The sequence below is a fragment of the Vicugna pacos genome, unplaced genomic scaffold, assembly GCF_048564905.1.
Source record: "Vicugna pacos unplaced genomic scaffold, VicPac4 scaffold_204, whole genome shotgun sequence".
NCBI classification, from domain to species: domain Eukaryota; kingdom Metazoa; phylum Chordata; class Mammalia; order Artiodactyla; family Camelidae; genus Vicugna; species Vicugna pacos.
This window is the reverse complement of record NW_027328883.1, coordinates 470,001-492,237: the sequence shown is the minus strand read 5'-3', so window position 1 is coordinate 492,237 and position 22,237 is coordinate 470,001. Positions and strand designations below refer to the sequence as shown.

The 22,237-nt window shown below is 43.8% G+C and overlaps 1 protein-coding gene across 3 annotated transcripts; it reads right to left on the bottom strand.

Moving 5' to 3' along the window:
* Positions 1–206: 206 nt before the first annotated feature.
* Positions 207–9,126, bottom strand: LOC140695446 (synaptonemal complex protein 3-like). Of its 3 annotated transcripts, none has more exons than XM_072958182.1 (9): positions 9,048–9,126; positions 7,987–8,171; positions 7,433–7,502; positions 7,240–7,274; positions 6,760–6,877; positions 5,784–5,883; positions 3,245–3,343; positions 718–822; positions 207–566 (listed from the first exon to the last, which is right to left on the bottom strand). In XM_072958182.1, the coding sequence occupies exons 2-9, from the start codon at positions 8,114–8,116 to the stop codon at positions 513–515; spliced, it is 711 nt and encodes a 236-aa protein (XP_072814283.1). In that variant the 5' UTR covers positions 8,117–8,171; positions 9,048–9,126; the 3' UTR covers positions 207–512. The 3 variants fall into 3 exon arrangements, with proteins under 3 accessions (XP_072814283.1, XP_072814284.1, XP_072814285.1); XM_072958183.1 differs by having other exon boundaries at positions 9,054–9,120; XM_072958184.1 differs by lacking the exon at positions 9,048–9,126 and adding an exon at positions 8,783–8,840.
* Between the last annotated feature and the right edge of the window lie 13,111 nt (positions 9,127–22,237).

The window sequence follows — 22,237 nt, the reverse complement described above, 5'->3', positions numbered from 1 at the left end:
ATGGCAATAGAGGAGATTTTCCTTTGAAATAATTTTCCCCAGTGGAATCGGCTCTGTAAACGAATGAGTAAATACAAAGTGGTGCACAGATCAAATGGATTTTATAGTCCTTGATTTTTTTCCTTAAGGAAGAACAATGTAGCCTTCTTTCTATACCTGTGCTGCTGAAACTTTTGGGGCTGATACAGATGCACTGAGGCTAAACCTAAAATTAAATCATCTTTATTGCTAAAAGTCATTTGACAGTGTTAGGTACAGAACGTCAGCATTACTGACAAAAAGGGCTGAAAGCTTGATACATATAATTTGGGAATTGCTGATTATAGTCACAAACTGTTTCTGTTTCATGTGAGTTTAAACAGAAAGGAGGGTCTTGCACTTCACGAACAGGCTATGATAAACAGGCTATACTGACTTGCGCTACAATGTTTAAATGACTGTAATGTGATTCAGCGTGGCTGATGTTACATTTGTGTCATGTAATTTAGCTTCCACTTCTTTCTTCAAGGTCCTCAGAGTAACAGGGTTTGGAGATAACTTTCAACCACTGCCAGGTCTAGGTGTTGCTGTTTCAAGAAAGGAAATATTAAATATTTGCATATTATTTAGGTAATTGTTATACGCATTCTGTAAAACAACAACAACAACAACAACAAAAACTTTACCCCAATGCTCACATCCCTCCATAGTTCTTAATATCAAGTATACACTACTTACAGCTTCCAGCATAATTTTGTTTTGCAGCTTGGCCATTTCTTGTCTAACTTCGCTTTGCTCATCAGTAAGAAGAAGTTCATGATCCTTGTCTAACTCCTCCATACTCTAAAACAAAAAGCCTAGTTCAGTGATGAAGCACCACTTTTCATCTCACGTTCTAAACACGTACCATTAAATTTCAAAAGTAACAAGTCCTAATACTCAAAGGATACTCATTATTTATTCCAAATAAAAACATTACAACAAATCATGGAGATCAAAATACCCACTTAAGAAATCTAAATGTCGTTTTTGAGTCAAATATGATTATTATAGCGGTACAACAGAAGTACCCTTTGCTCAAAACTGTTAACAAACACTTAAGGTCACGGTGGAGCAAAAAAAGAAAAAAGAGAATGACAGTCCCACAGAATGAAATACCACAACTTAAAAACTCTCTCATAAGCTGTCTAAACACCAGGTAACAATGCACTTATAATAATCAATGTAACATGGTTCTGCTCGAGAGAATAAAATGATCTGTGATGTGACCTCATTAAGCTATGAAAAACAAACCTACGTTTTAAATATTTATTACTCATTCAACAAATGGTGATCTAGTACATCCAATCTGAATAGTAGTCTTCCAGGGCCGAGGGAGGGGGAGTTTCCAGGCCTACCTGGGTTTTTTAATTTTTTAAATTAGAGATTAAAAACATCAAACACAAACACTTTATAGCAATTAAGGAAACACAACTTGCCAAATCCATGTAATGGAAAATAAGATTGATTCTGATTTAGTTGGCAGAAAGAATAAGATTTCACTAGGTAAAGGAAAGAGAGAATTAAACGTAATCTAGGGCAGGAGCATAAGCAAAGCCAGGAGGTAATGGTGACTTAGTGCAGAGAAAGCAACTACTCTGGAGGGGTGGGAGGAAAAAAAGAATGTAAGTATGAAACTACAAAGAGAGGGTTTTGTTATGGGGGACACGTTGAATACCTGAGGATTTAAACTTGGGCAGCTAATGACAGGTTTTCAGGAGGGAAGGGATACCTGTTGGAAGATCATGTTGCAGAACTGCGAAGGATGGATTGGAGAAGACAGAAATCAGGAAACAGTGTAACAGTACAAGCAAGGAATGGTGAGGTCCTGAACCAGGGCAGCAGCAGCGGGAATTCAAAGAAAGAAATTAAACAGATACAAACTACTACACCTAAAGTAAATAAGCAAGAAGGATTTACTGTATGACACAGGGAACTACATTCAATGCCTTGTAGTAAGCTGTAATGGGAAATAGTCTGGAAAAGTATAGATATATATATAACTGAATCACTTTGCTGTACACCTGAAACTAACACAATACTGTAAATCAACTATACTTCAATAAAAAAAAAAAGGAAGAAAGAAATTAAAGTACAGTTGCAGAGGTGAAAATTGTAGGGCCTAGTAATTGCTGGGTGGGAAGGACAAGGGACTTGGAGGAGCCAAAGACAACACTAACGTTACTACCATAAGTGCTGGCCTTTAGTAATAACCTTTAGAAGCAATCTTCTTGGGTACTTTATCAGATCTGCACACCAATCAGTAAACGGTTCTCAGGGAGCATTAGAGCAACATCTTGTCTACTTAGATATGCCTTTAAAATAACTCCTTTGTAGACATATGATTCTAAAGTTCTTTAAAGAATATCTATTTTAAAAGCCTTTTGCTAGTTTACCTAAACCATCTCAATTAAAGAGAGTGACATTAACATCATGTTTTTGAATAAGATTATCATTAGAAAAGAACACTTCCCAGCCCTGCCCACCACCAAAAAAGAAGGGTAATGTGCAGGATTCCATCTATTCCTAGATAAGCATACACAGTACACACATATCTGCGGGGAGAAAAGGGCAATGTGCTAATGTGCAAATATCTCGGCAGATCATTCTCAACCCACAAACATTAAGTCTTCCTCTGGGTTTTTCATTCAGTTGTACACTTAGGCCTCATATGATTATAAGTTTATATAGAAGGTCATTATTAGTCACATATTCTAAAAGCAGATATGGCATAAACACTCATATAATACATCTGAAAATAGAAGAGTTATTCATTAATTACAATTGCCTGCTTCATATTTAGCAGTAACTGTTAACATAAGACAAGCAAAAGACATCTAGGAATGATTTATAAACTTCCTACTTTCCACTATATATTTGTTGCTGATCTCTTAAAAACTGATTGTTGAACAATAAGGTTATGATTAAACTGTAAATAAAGTATCAGTTTTCTTCATGCTACATATATGCTTAGATAAAATTCCCAGTTCACAGTTTCCTGTTTTAACTGACTCCCCCAAAACTATTAGTGAATCCTAAAACCAAGAACACATTTACTAATTTTGTTAAATCCAGAACAATGAATTCAAAGTGTAAAACGGTTAACAATTTAACAGAACAACCTAAACGTTCATTTCCCATACATATGGAAAGAAACATACTATCTTCTACTTTTACACACAGATTATTTTTATAAGAATCTAGTGTGTTACCAAACAAAACAGACCTTTAAGAACTGCTCATATAAATTCTTCATTTTTTTCAGTCTCTGGTACTGAACAATTCTAGCTTGTCGAAGAATCTTTCGTTGCTCTCGAAACATGTTCTACAAATACAACAGAATAGGAAAGTGATAAAATGTGGGTAACATTTAATATTTGGAGAGCATAATTATACATTACATTTAAAAGGAACACTCTTTAACTCAATGCTTGTTAGCATTTCCCGTTTTAACAACTTTTATGACCAAGTTTAGATAATTGTGCTTACTACTTCTCTACAAAACCATATCATAATCCTATCTTAACAGTCATTGAGTAGGAGAATTTCTTTCTTACCAATCATGAAAACATGTTTTGATTCTTGATTTCAAAACTCACAAATGACCCTTCCAATAATGTGTTTACCACAGGTAGGCAAACGCCACCTAATGATCCTTCCAATCAGTAATTACAGAGGACCATTCTTTCTTAACAATACTCAAAACATGTATTACTTCTTGATCATTTCAATGTGCACACAGATGGCCCTTCCAATAATGCTAGCCTTTCTGCCCTTTGACCTCATCTCCAACAATAATCTTGACCTCTTCCCTACATTAGCCCCTCACTAGTCATTACACAGTCATACCCTGGATTCTGTCTTTCCCAGTAACTGCAACATCTACATGATCTTAACAAGAGCAAACACTTACATGGGAACTATTCGTCAGGTACTTTCCCAAACCATTTAAAATAAACTTCTTATATATGATCTCATTTAAAACTCAAAACAGCAATTCTCCAATGAAGACATAATGTACGACCGATAGGCACATGCAAAAATGCTCAAGATCACTAATTATCAGAGAAATGCACGTCAAAACTACAATGAGGTATCACCTCACACCAGTCAGAATGGCCACCATTCAAAAGTCCACAAATGAGAAATACTGGAGAGGCTGTGGAGAAAACGGAACGCTCCTACACTGTTGGTGGGAATGCAGGTTGGTGCAGCCACTGTGGAAAACAGCATGGAGATTCCTCGAAAGACTAAAAATAGACTTATTGGATGACCCAGCAATCCCACTCCTGGGCATATATCCAGAGGGAACCTTAATTCAAAAAGACACCTGCACCCCAATGTTCATAGCAGCACTATTTACAATAGCCAAGACATGGAAACAACCTAAATGTCCATCGACAGATGACTGGATAAAGAAGATGTGGTATATTTATGCAATGGAATACTACTCAGCCATAAAAATGATAAGAATAATGCCATTTGCAGCCACATGGATGTCCCTGGAGAATGTCATTCTAAGTGAAATAAGCCAGAAAGAGAAAGAAAAATACCATATGATAACACTCACATGTGGAATCTAAAAAAGAAAAAAAAAAGACAAATGAACTCACATATAAAACAGAAACAGACTCACAGACATAGGATACAGACTTGTGGTTGCCAGCAGGGAAGGGAGTGGGAAGGGATAAACTGGGAGTACGAGATTTGTAGATACTGACTGGTATATATAAAATAGATAAACAAATTTATTCTGTATGCCACAGGGAACCATATTCAATATCTTGTAGTAGCTTGCAGTGAAAAAGAGTATGAAAATGAATATATGTAGATCCATGTATGACTGAAAAATTGTGCTGTGCACCAGAAATTGACAGAACATTGTAAACTGACTATACATCAATAAAAAAAAATTCAAAAAAGCCCCACCAAACCTCAAAACAGCTCTACGAGGTAGGGACTCTTAGTGTGTCCCCTTTCATGGATGAGGAGACTCAGGCAGAGAGGCAAACAATCTGTCCTTGGTTTCACAGCTACCGCTGGTCAAACAGAATTGCATCCCAAACATGTATGGTTCCAGAGTCCAGGCTCTTGACCACTGCACTATGCTGTTTCTCCATGTCTCCCAGCGTTCAATCACTACCTCCCAGCTTGTAGTTCATTCCCTTCCTTGCTACATGTAGTTCAATCAATACTCTGTCGGGATCCTAAGACTTTTCACTGTCCCCAGCCCCGACTCTCATGACCTCCCCTTTCCTCCTTCCCAGCTTAAATTCCATGGTCAATCATTATACCTATGCCCTTGCACACGTACCTTGGCCCCTTCTCACTCTGTCAATCTGCACGGCTAAACCCCAACCTGGGGAAAATCCACCTCTCCAGCTGCTCTGCCACAACTATGCCAAGTCGTCTCACACTTTAAATTCACGGTCACTATGACACTAACCTAAGTTAGATCCCTAATGCTGCCTGGCAACAAGATTTCCCTAGTCCTCTCGGGGGGGGGGGGGGGGAAACAATTCTAACCCGCCTTCTCTGCCTTCAAAAGGCAACAACTTCCTCCACCGTCCTAACTCCCAACTGGTAAACTTACTATTTCCACTAAACAGACAGAAGCAACTGAAACAGAACATTCAGGCTCCCATCACTACATCTTCCACTCTGGGTTCATGGGCTCTACCTTCTCTCCTGTATTATTGCCTGAGCTACTGCTACTCGAGACTTTGATACAACGAGCTAATGTGAAAGCTAAGGCTGATACCAACAGCTAGTTTTTCTTCTTGTTCCTGGGCTTTCTGCACGTCTATATTCCACTCCCGAAGCAAAGTCCGAAGCTGCCGAGAATATCGGAGATGAAGATTCTGCCTGTAAAACGTAACAATGAGCACTGTCATACTTCATAAGATATGAGAAAACATTAACCACACTCAAAACAAAACTGACCTGACACAATTTACACTATACAAGGAGAAGGCAGTGACAGCATAACAGCAGCTAAAACAGTCTCATGGGAAACAGAAAGGTTAAGTAGATGATTTACTCTTTAATTCCAAAATGACTATTCCTAACTGAATAACACAAATGCTATGTCACGTGCTCTCTACCTCCTGAAAACTAATGAAGATTTACTGTACTATAAATTTCCCATAAAAATTCATTCATCTGAAAGCAGTTTACTTTTCACTTCTTCTTACTGAGTAACTTGTGTGTTCTAATACAGTAAGTAGATTCGATGAGGTTACTACATCCATTCATCAGAGATGTCCAAACAGGAATATTTCACTCAAATACTTCCCCTCTTTGGCACAACAATGATTTTGAAAAAAGAACTGTGAACACAGTTCCGCTAAAATTGACGAACTTTTCACAATATAAGATTAACCTTTTCTACATAACAATACAATTAACTATCACAAGGATAATGATTGAAGACATTTACCTTACGTTCAGCTAGTATGGGTGTAGAATGAATATAAATTAATTTCATCTGACAAAAACTCAATTGTTATTTGAAAGGGGGGAAAAGGTCATCTTTAGTGGCTTCTAGGAAATACATCTCAATTCTGTTAAGGAGTGAGGTTACCGAACTAAAGAATTTATCTGCTTAGGGAAAAAATCAAGCAAAATGTGTTTTTCACTGGAAAATGCAATATGATAGTATTTGCCTTAGGTTATCTGCACCAGTGAACACTAAGAAATTATACAAATGTTGTTGTGGCTGAAAAAAACCACCAACTTTACCTTTGTTCTAGTTGTGTTTTCCAAACATGCCCAATTTTTGCATTAGTGGTGCTGATAGAAGCTTTCATATTCATCTCAAACATTTTTCTCTTTGCAAGAAGAGCCCGTTTAATGTCATCTACATAGAAAATATTTATTCATTAAAGATTAATGTTGAAAATTATTTTCTTCCCATATATTCAAATCAAAATGGGTAAATGCCGCCTCAGCAATATGCAAAGACATTTAAAAGGTATAAGACAGGCATCATTTCAAAAAGCAAGACTGGCATCACTGTTAGTATCATTTTCACTTCCCACATCAACAACTCAAAAGGCAAGTAACGGAAACCTGTAACGTCGAATCACACTAAATACCTGTCTAGAAAAAAAAAAAAGTATCTGAGGGCAACGGATGTAATCCAGGGATAAACATTTCCATTTATAAAAGCTATATAGTTTAAAACAATGTTCTCTAGTTGTAAATATCACTCAAACGTACCTTGAAATCCTTCCAGCATCTCCCGTACTTCATTCCTGTGAAGAAGTTATATCAAACATTATTAAATAAAGATACATGAAAGACCATACTTGTTATGAAAGAAATGCCCCATGCAAGGACTTCACAGAGAATACTTGTTACATGAGCCAAGTGGACTTTACCTAGCAGGTGAAAATTGCCATAAAAACATTACCGCAAGTCTTCCTCCAATGTTCCTGGAGAAGGATTTATTCCCCCATAATTATCAGTGACTCGGTTGTTTCCTACATTGAAATAAAAATGGAAAACACTTTAAAACGAAGCATGGTATTGTGATCAGTTTTCACGGAGAAATATCCTCAGTGGGGAGGGTTTCAGGCTTAGTGCCACCAAGAGCTGTTAAAGCAGACATATGAAAGGACTCACGTATGTGCAGGTCAGATGAAGTCAGATCAGGGACCGGGTCCTTTTTATGGAGACACTGTTACAAGCCTTTCAGGGTTTAATGTCAGCATAAATCATGTAGCCCAGAAGAGATATTTGGGAAAGAAGGGCCTGCAAGCATGAGGAAGAGCTGCCATGTAAGCTTCTGCAATCCGGGTGTCCAATAGGAGGATGGAGTGGGCAACCCCCAGGACCCGACACGGCTTTGCAGGCACATGGATTTCACTGGCTACAATGTCGAGGACTCAGAGCAGTGACCTGAGGGACACGGCCCCTGCCCCCGTGCGCTGTTATCCGCAAAGGCGTCCGATGGACCATACGTACCTTCCGGAACACCCTCTGACCCACGCGGCTCTCTTCTCTCTTGTCTCCCGAAGTCACAGGCTGCCATACCCTGAGCCTCCACCGGGGCCTTCGCAGCCCTCCCCAGGCGCTTCCTCTCAGCCGGCGCCATCCCTAAGTGTCTCTTCCCAGGCAGAGACAGCTCTCCTGCACCTTGTGAGCACAAACTTAAAGAAACGGGCACAGGGTCAACGAGCGATGCCCGGCAAGGGTCCTCTGCGCACATCAGAGTGTGCGTGCCCGCGTGTCTCCGGCTGGACCAGGAGCGGACAAAGCAGGTGGTGACTGCGAGCCCCTCCTCCGGGGCTGGACGGAGGGCTGGCGCCTGCGCCCCACACACAACCCACCCCGCGCCCGCGGACATCTGAGCGCCGGGCCCCTCCGCCAGATTCTGGCCCCTACGGAGGGAGGGACAGAGGCCGCCCCTGGCCCTCGGTTCCCGGCGGGAGGCCCGGCCACGGGCAGGACCCAACTAAGGGTCCCTCGGGACGGATGGGGGATAAACCAGTCTGCGCCTGGCCCGGGACGGTCAGGTCGGGGCGGGGGGGTGGGGGGGAGGTAGGAGGGGGAGGCTTCCCCACACGCCGAGTGGGCCCCAGGACGACCTCGCGGGCCCGGACTGACCCGCCGGGCCACCGGGCAGGAAGGACGGGGGCCGCGGGCGGACGGCCCCTGTGCACCCGCCCGCACCCTCCCGGGACGTGGGGACCGTCCGACCCGCCCCCGCCCTCAGGGGCCTCGCCCCGTCCTGTGGCAGCCCCGGGGGACGCCACCTCACCGGCCAGCCTGGCCGCCCCCGCTCCACAGCCGGGTCCCCTCACGTCTGAGGAGACGCCCCGTCCCCCCGCCGCCCGGCCGGCCCAGGTCGCACAGTGCGGCCCGCCGGCCTCCCCTCACCCCGCCCGCCCCGCTCCCCCCCCCCCGCCCCCACCCCCGCTCCAGGCCTCCCTGCGGCCCCTCCATCTCTCTGCCCCTCCCTCCATCCCACCACCCGCCCCCGCCGCCGGCCCCGGCCCCGGCCCCGGCCCCGCCCCCGGCCGCACCAAGACCTCCACACCGCGACCTCCGCGACGCTCCTCTGAGGGCCTCCCGACAGCCCTCAGGAGCCAGCAGGCCTCTCCTGGGCGGGAGCGGCGCTGATTGGCCGGCACAGCGCGCACGCGGGAGGCGGGGCCTCGCCCGAGCCCCCGCCCCCTGGCCGGACCGCCCTCCGCGGAAGGTGCCCAGGCTGGGGACCTGCGCCGGGGGTTCCAGGACCTCCGTTCAGAGGGCGTTTCCCGGGCCTTCTTCCTGGGAAGTCACAAGAGGACACGGGAGCCAGGAACAGGTGCTCAAGCCTCCACCCCCCTGGTGACTCCTAGTCACCCTCCTCCTGGGGTCCTCTCCACTCACCCCTTCCCCTTGCGGAGGAATAGCCCAGCCGCAGGCGCGTACTGGGGGAACCCTCCCACCCCCGTCTTCCAGGTTTGGGTTTTCGTCTTTTAAGGACACGTGTGTGCATCCTTCACCATCCTTGCTTACTCTGGCGCTGTCTGCGTGTGACGCTAAATTGCAGCCCATTCTCTCTGGTATTCTGCCCCTTGCTCTTTTCACTCAACGTGGTGTCACCAGCGCTACCTGTATTAGGACCTGGAGCCACAGTGCTTTCATTTCCCCCGCCGCATCCTAGACCGTTGTGGAACCACGCCTCAGTTCGCTCCTCCGTTTTCTGGTTCCTGCACGTCGGGATACTTTCTGCTTTAGAGCCCCGAAAAGCAGTGATGCTGGGGATATTCTAATGTCCGGCCCACGCGCAACATGTTTTGCAAGCTTAAGGGAGTGGACGGCTGGGTCGTCGTCGCAGGCTAGTGAGTACGGCGAAACTGTTTCCTCCCTTCCTCCACCGGCTGGCTGAGCGCTCATTGGCTCCCTAGACTCACCAAATACTTGGTGCAGTCAGACTTCAGGTTGCCACTTTAGTGGGTGTGAAATTCCGTGTGTGGGGGTGGGGTGGGGTGGGGTGGGGGTATTCTTTTGCGTTTCTCCAGTCACTTATAAGGTTGAGCTCTTTTTTCTTTTGATGCTTATTGGCCATTTCAATTTCCTTTTCCAGGACAGGTCTCGCTGGCTGTCATGACCTTTTTTCAATTCGGTAGGATGGCCTTCTTATACATTTACAGAAGTCGTTTATATATTGGGATACTAATCTTTATGCCTGTGGTTTCCTGTCTCTTTCTTTGTCATTTATAGCTCAAGTGGTAGAGCTGCATGCTTTGCATGCACCAGGTCATAGGTTCAATCCTCTTCTAAAAGGTTCAGTACCCCTTCTAAAAATAAATAAATAAACCATATTATCTCCCCACCACCACCAAAGAAAAAAAACTAAAATAACTTTAGTTATTTCAGGGCATAACATCTTTCTCCTTCTTTTTCTTGTAAGTCACTTGTTTAAAGTTTATTTTGCATTTTAACATCTTTGTTCATGTAGAACTGATTTGTTTTTTGGTTGTTATCAGATAGAGATCCAATTGTATTATGTCCTCTATGGGGAAATTTGCTCTTCACATCTTCGTTAACTGAATAGTGTTAATGTTAAACTTAAGTTAGAAAGTGTTAATTTCCTCACGATCGGTTCATTTAGTAAAACGTCCGTGTTTGCCCACACTACACTGATTCAGAATACCACTGTTATCATACCCTAGATTTCCATATGTTATTGGATCTAGTCTGGACTTGCTGTTTGTTTCCATTGGTTCGTCTGTCTACTCATATTCAAACACCACACTGTCTTAATTATAGAGGCTTTGGCACATACTGTAATATCTTGTTGGGCAGTTCTCCCTCGAAGCTCTTTATTTTCATCATTTTTGTACCTATACTTGCATTTTTCCATAGGTATTGTATCATCTTGATATGTCCGGCAGGGCAAAAGAGAACCTTTTTTTTGTAACTTTTTTTATTGATTTATAATCATTTTACAATGTTGTGTCAAATTCCAATGTAAAGCACACTTTTTCAGTTATACATGAAGATATATATATTCATTGTCACATTTTTTCTCTGTGAGCTACCATAAGATCTTGTGTATATTTCCCTCTGCTATACAGTATAATCTTGTTTATCTATTCTGCAATATTGAAATCCCGTCTATCCCTTCCCACCCTCCACCCCTTTGACAACCACAAGTTTGTATTTTATGTCTGTGAGTCTATTTCTGTTTCGTATTTATGCTTTGGGTTTTTTGTTTGTTTGTTTGTTTGTTTTTTAGATTCCACATATGAGCGATCTCATATGATTTTTTCTTTCTCTTTCTGGCTTACTTCACTTAGAATGACATTCTCTAGGTCCATCCATGTTGCTGCAAATGACATTATTTTATTCTTTTTAATGGCTGAATAGTATTCCATTGTATAAATATACCACATCTTCTTTATCAGTCATCTGTTGATGGACATTTAGGCTGTTTCCACGTCTTGGCTATTGTAAATAGTGCTGCTATGAACATTGGGGTGCAGGTGTCATTGTGAAGTAGGGAGAACTTTTGATATTCGTATTGAGATTGCATTAAATCTATAAGTGAGCTTTGCAAGAACTAACACATGGAGGATGATTGGAAAGGCCTAACAAGGAACAAGGCATTTCTTCCCACTAGTCCAACTCTACTTTTGTGTCTTTAAGAAGCATTTTACAGCATTTTAAAATGTAGATTTTGGATAAGCCTTCATTTTATTCCTGAATATGTTTTCCTTTTTTGCTGCTCTTATAAATGAAGTTTGTTTTGCCTTTCATTGTATCTTCTAACTCATTTTTGTGTGTGTGCATGTGGCGACTTTTGATTTCTGCATCTTCATTTTATACCCTACATCGTTGTAGAATCTTTTAGTGTTTCAGTTAGTTTTACCCCCAATTCCCTAGGGTTCTTTTGGTATATTATCATGTCACCTGGGACTAGAGATAATTTTCCTTCTTCTCCATTTGTTAGTCTCTATTTCGATCATCTCATTCATTGCATAGCTTAAAACCTCCAGGACAGTATTAAGTGGTAATGGACATTTTGGGCATTTTTAGACTGTTCTTGACTGTGGTTGGAATGCCTCAGGTTTTCCCAATTATGTATGATTCCATTTTATTATAATTTTGTCTGATTTTGTCAAAGATTTGTTCAGCATCTCTGCAAATAATTACATAATTTTTCCCTTAGGCCTATTAAAATGCTAAATTAAAAGATTTCTTAGTGTTGCACCTTGCAGTCCCAGAATAAACCTTGCTTGGAACCTGGTGCATTTTCCTCTCGTGATTTTGGAGTCTGTTTGGTAGTATTTTATTTTGGGGCTTCTACATTAGTGTTTGTTAAGGGGCACTGAACAATAATTGTAATTTATGCCGCTGACATTGTCAGCATAAATCCAACGTTTTCCTTCATTTTCTTTGCTCTAAATCAACTCACATAGTGTTGGGACTGTATGGTCCTAAAATTTTGAAGAAATTCTCTATGAAACTACCTGTGCCTAGTGATCTCATGTAGGTTAAATTCTTCATAATTCTCTTTCTTCTTAGACATTATCTCTTCAAGAAGCTCTTTGTTCCCATTGGGGTCAATTACAGCAAATTGTGTTTTTTCAAAAAATTATGTGTTTCATTTAGTTTTTCAGATTCATCTCAGTAGACACATGTAAAGTAAACCCTTTGATTTGCAAAATTTCTTCTGTATTGTTATTTCCATTGTACCATACATATGTATGTTTTTCCCTTGATTAAATTGCCTAGTGCTTTCATTCATTTTTAAAGAGAATTTTGACTTATTCACTTGATCTAGGTTTTTTTCTCCCTCATTAACGTCTACTTTTATATATTAGTGTTGTTTCCTTCTTTGTGCTTTCTTTTGTCTTAATTTGGTGTTTCATACTGAGCTCTTGAATTGAAAATTACATTCATTTATTTTTATTCTTTCACTTTCATACATGTGAGTATTCAAGACTGCATTTACTCTGACCAATGCTTTAAATATAGCTCATTTATTCTGAAATGTAGTAGTCTTCCTATAATTTGTATAAATTCTGCACGTATCTCCAGTTTGACCTGGTATTTCTTTAATGGAAGATTTTTCAATGTCTTCGGAGAAGGGATCTTTTAGTTTTTATAATTTCTGGTTATACTGTGCTATGATCAGAGCATGTGGTTTGTAACATCTCTATTTTGTTGAACTTAGTGATGTTTTCTTTGTGACCTAATACATGTTCAATTTTTGTAAATGCTTTTTGTATCCCTTAGAATGTGTATTTTCTAGTATCATGCTGTAGTTTTTAATATGTACTAATTAGTTCCACCTTTTCAATTATGTTATTCAAAAAGTTATACCGTTATTATTGTTGACCACTTAACTGCTTGTGGGAGATTGCATTTTCTAAAGCTGGCCACAGCACCATCTCCTCTCCCACATGCTCTTCTCATAGTGTGACTCTGGCTCTGCTTCCATCAAGGAGTGGAACCCACATACCCTTCTGTGAACTTAGGCGGCCTCAAACTGCCTTGACCAAGACAGTATAGCATAAGCGGCAATTTGTGTCTTCTGAGACTAGGTCATAAAAGTGTCACGAAATCTCACCCTGGTTTTCTGGGACGCTCGTTCTTGCAACCTACGTACCATGCTTTGAGGAAGCCCAAGTAGCCCATGGAGAAACCCAGGGATAGAATCAGATGCTCCCATCCCACAGCCCCAGCTGAGATTGCAGGCAATAACCAGCCTCAGCTTGCCAGCCATGTGAGCGAGACGTCTTGAATGGGAATCCTCTCTACCCTCAAGTTGAGCAACCCCAGGTGATGTGACGGCGACACTCAGAGCAGACATGATGACTCATCCCTGCCAAGCCCTGAAAAAAAAAATAGCTAAAAGACTATTTTTATTTTAAGCCACCAAGCAAAACCTCCTAGACCTCCCCTGTAAGCAGAGCTCTGTTTCTCCCCCAAGTCCCCAAAGGAGAGCCTTGTGGTGGTTGCCTGCTCTCCCCCACTGTCTCTCTTACTTGCTCACTCCCCACTACACATCTCCTCTCCTCCAGTTTCCATCCTTCCCATTGCCTGGAATCTTCCCTTTCTGGTCTGTCTAGCCTTTACATGCACAAACAACATGACCTTCTCTTGCTGCTGTTGCTTCTCCATACATAACTGCACTCATCAAAACAAATCAGCAACCTTCAGAAGATTTGACAGGGACACAACTGTACATAGCTAACTGATATTTTTACAATTATCTTTAAAAGAACCAAAGGCATAATTTGCCACGTTCATCTTCTAGGAAGACCTCTGAAGCAGCCTTCCCATCTACCTGTTGGTGACCTGTGTACATTCACTGAACACTTTGGAACATTTTCTCACCCCAGCTCCTGCCCATATTCCCTGGTATCTCAGTTCCTTTAATGTCGTCTTTTAAAAACTGCTCCTGCATTACTCCATTCAAAGTCCATCAACTTCTAGGGCTATGCTTGGAAGTGGCTCCATCTTCCAAACCCTTCCTTCAGATATCCTGCACTTGAACCACGACCTCCTATCCTTCCAGCTCGCTTTTAGACTGGTTGTCCCCACTGTAACCATTTGCCAGCCTCATCAGAAGTTCCACTCCACTGCCCTTTTTCCTTTTCCTCTATCGAAGGGCCCCTCCTGTCTTCTCATGAGTAAAAGTCTAGCATCTCAGTCAGCCCCTTCTCTATAACTTCCTGGGCTTTTGCTGCATTTGTTGGGTAAAATCCAATTTCTCTGAAAACGCAGCTCTCTCTTCCTTTGCTGGCTCCTGCCACAGTGCAGAGAAGTGCCTAATATGGTCAACATGTACCACAGTGGATTGACGATTTACAGCCTCAACTAGGCCCTCAAATTGTCCCCAAGTTATCCCATTTCTGTGTGGTCAACCCACTCTCTCCACTTGCCATTTTCAACCTCTTCCACTCTGCTCCACATTTAATCCTTCTCCCTCCCTTCACAAATCCTCCGCATGCTTAGCCACTCACTCAACCTAATTTTTCTGAGCAAACAATTCAGACAGAAACCCTAGAGACTTCTGCTATCAAACCTGTCCCACAGAGGAGAGAGGGCCCTGCCCCTGTGTTCTAGGTCCCATGGCCTCCTGTCTTCCAGGAACCTCATCCAATATTTCATCCTTAATTTCTCTCCGTCCTCTGTCTTGGGCCTCTCTTTCTCTTTTCCACCCGTCCCATGAACATTTTCACATACTCAAATCTCCTTCAACTCAAATGAATGTCCCTGGGCCCTACACCCAACCAATCTACCTCCCCCGTCCTCCTCCTCCTCCTAGCAGTCCAAGGTCTACCAAGACTTGTCTATGCTTGTTACCTCAATTTTCTCACCTCCCAGGTGTTCTCTAACATACTGTAAGCCAATGTGGGCCCTCACATCTCTTAAAATGGCCCTCACCCGAAAGTCACCAAATGCCTACATGTGGCTAAATCAAATGAATATTCTCTGGTCTTCATCTCACTCAATTCACAGCAGCATTCAATACTGTGGACTACTCCCTTGGTTTTCTTTCCCCTCCTTCTATCTTCTTTTGGCTCCCACAACTACACATTCTTCTGTTACCTCTTGTCCTTCTGGTCACTTCTCAGTATCTTCAGTAGGTTTGCCTCCTCCAGTGGGAAATTATATGGCAGAGCTCCCCAGGACTTGGTTTTACTCGGTTCCCTTCTTGATTCATGCTCTTTCTCTTAGCGTTTCCATATATGCCCGCCCAGGGGACAATTGCCAGTTACATCAGAGTTTCTCAAGGTGTGGTTCGTGGGCCAGCCTGCATCAGGATCATAGGACAGAGGGCATGCTGAAATCCATATTCCTTAGCACTATCCAAGGCCTATAGAATTAATTCTGTGGGTGGGCACTGGGAATCTCCATTTTAAACTAATTCTCCAGGTTGCTCTCAACCCCACTGAAGTGGGAACCACTGTATTTGTCAAGGAAGGACAGCCTGGCTGACATCAACAGACGCAGCTCAACATCTCCATCTACTGGCTTCCTGACACTAGTGTCTTGGTTTCGCAAATGTAGTCCATGGATATTAAGAAAGGATCAAAAATGTGAAAAAGAGAAAAAAATGATGAAAAAAAAAAAGAACAAAGGGTAAGAATGGAGTATCTGCCTGACGAATAATCAAGATTGAATTATATCATCTTTTGACTTTTCTAGCACTGAGCTAGAGCCTTCAGTATCAAAGTTTTAAGGGTAAATTAAACTGGTGCCTTTCACTTCTCATCCAACTACAGAAAACACTTGCATCGGATGACTCCTATCTGTAGATCATTATAGCAAGTTTCTTATTTCTTATAATGTACCAAGGACATTTAATGAATTTTTAAGGTTAGCCTTCCAGAAGTTGGCTAATGAAAAGCATTCTACTTTCCACTAATAATCTAATAGGAGGCACTCTGATTTAAACGAACTTCTACCTTTAAGTCTTTGTCCCAATTACTAAAATAATAAATGGATCTTCAGTGTAAAAACTTTCATGAAAAATATAATTTAAGAAGGGAATGGAATTCCCACATAATTCCACTACTCAGACATAATGTACCACTTTCAGTTGGGGGTACCAGTTCCTTTCATCCTTCTCTCTCTACTCAGGTAGATAGATAGATGACAGATAAGTAGACGGCTGCCTGGATAGAGATGCAGATATAGATATAAAGATATACTTATAGAGATCTGGTTAGAAATAGAGATATAGACTCTCCCTACATCATTGTAACTTTTCTACCTGCCTTGGTTCACTGCCTGCTCTGCAATTTTTATTTCTGTTTCTAATCATACATTTTCCGTCTTTTATCTAAGGTTGACAAACAAAGTCTTCAAGATTTTATTGACTCTGATCATGCTTTCACACTGCCTGGTTTAAGTACCAGGATGCCATTTACTATTTATTTACTTTGAATAATTATTCTCCTTATGCCTTCAGCATTCCATTGACTCATGTAAAAACACCAGTGTCTTGGGTGAGGAATGACTAACTCCCAGATTCCTTCCTGTACTACAAAACCACCCATTCTATCATCATAGAGTTGCATCTTGACTTCCTGCAGTGACCTTCACTGAAGAGTATCATTTCACTTCCTTATTCTTGGTAAACTTTTCCTAAGATTGCTCTCCATCATCTTGGCATTTCACTATTGGAAATGAAAGATTGGAGTGGGGGAAGGGTGGGCCGTGTTGAGCATTAGTCCAGATAAGATATCTGTCTCCCATGCCTCGTTTTTTTTGTCTCTAGGCAGATTGTGTTAGATTTCTCCCTTGCAATCCAGGTATATCTCAGTGTCTGAGAGTGAATTTTGGAGAGACATGGGTGGACATTCTGGCCCTGCCACTTAATAATTGTGAGACATGGGCAAGACACTTGGGTAGTTAGACTCAAGTACCCTCAGTGGCATTGGCAAGGATAAAATGAGACTTTGAACATGAAGGGGCTTTTGTGTGGAATGACACACTTAATAATAACACATGACTGCTATAAGGACAAGTGGGAGCAGGGAGAAATTAGGATGCCAGAGAGCCCCCTTCAACCCCCTTAACAACTTCCAGAGCTCTGTACTCCAGACCTCACCCCTTTAACAGATTATAATTCAGGGTGTAACATCACTGATGCTACTGGCCTCTTTCTACCACCCTGAACCTCTCACCTTCACTAACCTCTAGCCTTTGCCTTAAAATCTTGCTCAGAGCTCCACTAAACTCCACTAAAAACCAAACCAAACAGAAACAAACAGCTTCCTTCAGCCTTTTTGTCCCCTCAAATAAACATCCTTTATTCTTCTAAAAGCATTTATGAGTACTCTCCTGCCAAATCTGCACTAGGCCCAGGTATGCAGACAGAAAAGGTGTAGCAGCCTCTACTTTCAGATAGTCCACTGGGACCAACACACATAAAGAAAATGCTGTGCAACTGTGTTATTACTGCTAGAGGCATGGAAACTTATGGGAGAATGGAGCAGGGGCTCCCAACCTAATGGACAATGAGAGCCTGTGGGTCGTACTAACTGTTGTGTCCCCAGCCTGAGACCGAGCAGAACCCTGCGCCCCCCGCCAACCCCTGCCTATTGTTTATAGAAAAGCAGAAGTCTTCCAGGCCTCCCGGAGTCATGAAATAGCAAGCCCAAGCAGTTGATGATACAGACAATAGAGTCACAGACTCACTGTCTGATGCACATTCCTGAGTCCTTTTACAGATACTGTAACTGTCACCAGCAGGAAAGGGCTGACTGCATGATGATCAGAAGTCTTCCCTGGCCTCCCCTTCAGTAATCTCATGAACAAACTATGTGAACAAGATAGCATCTAGGGAAAATTCACAAGGAGTTCACAAGCCTACACAACAAGCTTGCACACAGTGGAGGGTGGTGATGACCCCGATGCCCTATCTCAATGATTAACTGAGATTACTCCCCTCTTTCCTTTTGAAGCCTTCATGACAGGGTGGAATCTAGGGAGATGGTCTTTGGGGGACTTGAGTTCACCATCTCCTCATGTTAACAAGGCTGTTGCCCCCAAGATCATACCCTTGCCCCTCCCTCAATTAAAAACCAATGACCTTTATCTAAGTCTCAGGAGAAAGCTGTAAAGAGAAGAAACAAGAACTAGCTGGAACCAATATTGCCCAAGATGGTGGAGAATTCAACTTCTAGTAGACCTTAAGCTTCATTGAACACTCAATGTAATGCATTAGCATGTTGAATGAATGACACACCAACCAGCACCATGACAGTTGACCAGTGCCATCACAACAGCCAACAAAGCCATAATAGGGCAGGAAAAAAAAAGGAGATTGGCTCCAGCACTCCCAGAATGAGGATATGATGGCAGAAGCTTCCCGGATAAAGCCCTACATGGCCCAATCCGGAGCTGCAGCTGTCTCGATCCGCCATCTTGGCTGATGGCTCCCCACTTGAGCAATTTCTCTCCCTTTCCCTCTTGTGACCAATAAAGGAACCTTTCACTTTGTCCCTCTGCCTCTGCTGAGAATTCTTTCTCAATCATCAGGCAAGGACCCACACATTTGGTAGTCTTTCCAATTTGGGGATCTCTCTTTCTGCTAACGAGCCTAGCTCAGGGGCCAGCACACACAGTACATGAGCATTAAATCATGAATATACACTCAATGAAGAACAATATCTTAACTGAATTGTAACAGATGTTTGAGACCTTGGGAGGGGAGGGTGTGAAGAAGGAAAGAAACAGAATAGAGGAAAGAAGAGAATTTTAAGAGTCTGGGATTTACTTTAAAAATATATCCACAAAGAAAAATGAAATTTAAAAGAACCCAGTATCTTAATCATTGTTAAATGGGAATTCATTGTGCTCTTCTCCTGAGTTTTTTGTGTTTTTGAAAATTTTCATTAAAACTTTTGTTGAAGAAATAGACATATATTGAGATTATCACAGTATTTCTATTTGTGGTCCTGCTGATGTGATGAATCACACTGATTTTCCAATGGTGGGCCAACTTACCTTCCTGGAGAAGACCCAACTTCATCGTCAAGGGTGGGTTCTTCAGGAACTCACTGGACAGGGAATGTGAGTGCTGCGTTTAGGATGTTCCTGGTGGAGATTGGTCTGTGGTTTTCTTTCTTAAGATACCTGAGCCAGGCTTTATTGGCGACATTCTGTTGACCACCTGGGATGAGTCAGACAGCATTCTCCTTCTTTTTCTGTTCTTTGAGGAGGTTGTGTGATATTGGTGCTATTTCTTCTTTAAATGTTTTCTCCTGAGTACGAATTATACTTTACTTTAGAATCCTTGATCTGATAGTCGTGATTTGTATACTTTTTGGTATGTTTTATAATAATTTTAAGATACACATTTTTTGAGAAAGAGTAGGCAAAAATCAATTTTTAACTTAGAAAACATTTCATTTGCTAGCTGAGGGAAATGCACTCACCTGACCCTAATAACTGGACTAGAAATACCACCCTGGCATAGATAACAACTCTTTACATAAACTTTCCTTGTCACTATCATTGTCATTGACATTTACTGGGCAGGACTATAGGCCAGGCACCGTGCTGGATATGTTACTCATGTCATTTCCTTTAATCATCACCCTAAGCCTATGTGGTAGGTGCCAGCATTCATTCCCAGCATTCCAAAGAGAAAGCTGAAGCATAACAATGTCTAGGATCCAGGACTCGAATTACGTGCAGATTATGTTGTGTTCATCTAACCACAGAAATGTCCATTACACCCAAACAGTCATTTCTCCAAAGTCTTTCTACTATAAATTCTTCACTTCTACAATGATGCCCATATGGCCTGAACATTGACCATGATTTGTAATTATACAGACTTTTTTCTTCCTTGAGTTATTGTCCTTTCCCCCTATAGCCTGCAAGAACCACTGGAGCGGGCATTCACTGTGGAACCCCCAGCATTTGGTGCAAGGCGTGGTCCAGAGGAGGCTCTGGATGAAAGGGGAGAGTAGTATCAGTGACAAGGTAGAAAATGCTTGATGTACATGCTTACTAGAGGGCAGACCATGGTGCCTCTTTGTAGGTGGCTGGGGGAAGGTGGGACAAGTTCATGTAGGAATGAAATCTGAGTGTTTCTCTGTCCCACTGTGAAGTCCTCTGCCTTCCCTCTGGAGCATTCCCCTCCCCTGGCCCCACTGCCAGCCCCAAGTCACCCAAGTCACCCAAATCACTAGGCTGAGGGCTACAGCAAAGGCAGAGAGACTGGAGAGAAGCAAGAGGACTGGCTCCTGCATGCAGAGCAAGGGTCTTGGAGGAAGGGGTGAGCCCAACACAGCTGGAGACAAAGAAGTGAAAGAAGAGAAACCTGGGTCTGCCAGCCTGGGGAAGGAGGGCGGCCTCTTCCTATGAGTGGCAGGGCCCAGCTGGCTTCTCTGAGGCCTTAGGGAGAGGCCCTGCCCCCACTGCCCAATGACCCCTGCACTCCTGAGCCCCCACAACAGAGGGGACACTTGGGCCCTCTGTGGGGCGAAGGCAACATGAAAGGGGAGCCTCGGCTCTGGTCAAGGTGGGCTGGACAGACAGTGCCTCTGAGCTAAGGCAGTGTGGATGCTGTCCCCACCCCTCTGTACTTGAATAACAGAGGAATGGAAGACCGCCCTGCTCCACAGGCACGCACACAGACGTCAGTGGGGAGAGGGTGTGCACCAAGTTTGGCCTGGAGACAGCCACCAAGAACTTAAGGTCCCTCGGGAAATCTTTGAGAGACAGGGACAGGGCCTGAGACACAGGCCTAGCTGGGAGCTGTGCCACTAGAGCCCCAGGAGAGGGAGGAGCTGTTCCAGAGCCACCAAGGATGCAGATACAGATGCCGATGGGAGGCTGTGGGGGAGCTGCCCTGGGGGCTGTGCCCAGCAAGGCTGAGGGCCTCCAAGGACAGGCCATGCGCTTGGCTTCGGGTCAAGGAGGCACAGTCCTGGGAACACCAAGTGCAGCCTCGGGGGACAGGACCTCCTTGTTTCAAACCACACGGGTGCTGCAGGCTGAGGGGCTACGGCCCACACCCCTTGGCAGGGGCCAAGGGGTCTGGAGCCCACGTGTGGGCAGCGGCTCTGCCTTGCTCACCCCAGGCCCTGCTGCAGATCTGGCGCCTTTCCCAGGCCTCCCCCAGAACCAGTTCCTGCCCCAGGAAGGACCCCGCAGGCTCTGGAATGAGATGGTCAAAGGCGTCCCTCAGTCAAGCTCAGCCCCACCCCAGCCCCACAGGGGGATCTCCACATCCCTGCACAGCCTCATCCTGCCCCCCCACACTTGTCCTGGCACCCCTCCGACTACAAGACTGTGCCAGGCCCCTTCAGTCTGCTCCATGGCCTCCACTGTGGGGCCTGACTCCCAAGAAGGGTGGGGGAGGGGTGGGGCCCAGGTCTTCCCTGAACTGTGCCTCACACCCACACCCCCAATCCGCCCTGCTCTGGGTGTCGCACCTCACCCCTGGCCTCCCTCCACAGGGCCCTGGCACTGGTCTCCTCATCTCGCGGCCTGAGGGCAGCTGCAGCACCAGACGGCAGGCCGAGGAGGGCACGGGGTCCCCCAGGGTTGGGAACGGGGGTCAGAGCCCACATCTGCTGGCCCCGGTCTGGCATCAAGTGTGCTTTCCAGGACAGGGGCTCAGTAAGGTGAGCCCAATGGCCTGTTTCGTTTCCGCCTTAGCCCTTAACCCTCTTTCGCTGTCTTCCTTCCCATTTTCAGGAGGAGGGAGGACCTGGCCACCCCGGCTGGTCCTCACACTTGGACG

Excerpts from the sequence above, each read along its gene's own strand:
- LOC140695446 (XM_072958182.1), bottom strand. The coding sequence starts at position 8,116 with ATGGCGCCGGCTGAGAGGAAGCGCCTGGGGAGGGCTGCGAAGGCCCCG. Across the intron at positions 5,884-6,759 it reads AAAACACAACTAGAACAAAG|GCAGAATCTTCATCTCCGAT; the intron begins GTAAAGTTGGTG and ends TACGTTTTACAG. Across the intron at positions 823-3,244 it reads TATATGAGCAGTTCTTAAAG|AGTATGGAGGAGTTAGACAA; the intron begins GTCTGTTTTGTT and ends TTTTTGTTTTAG.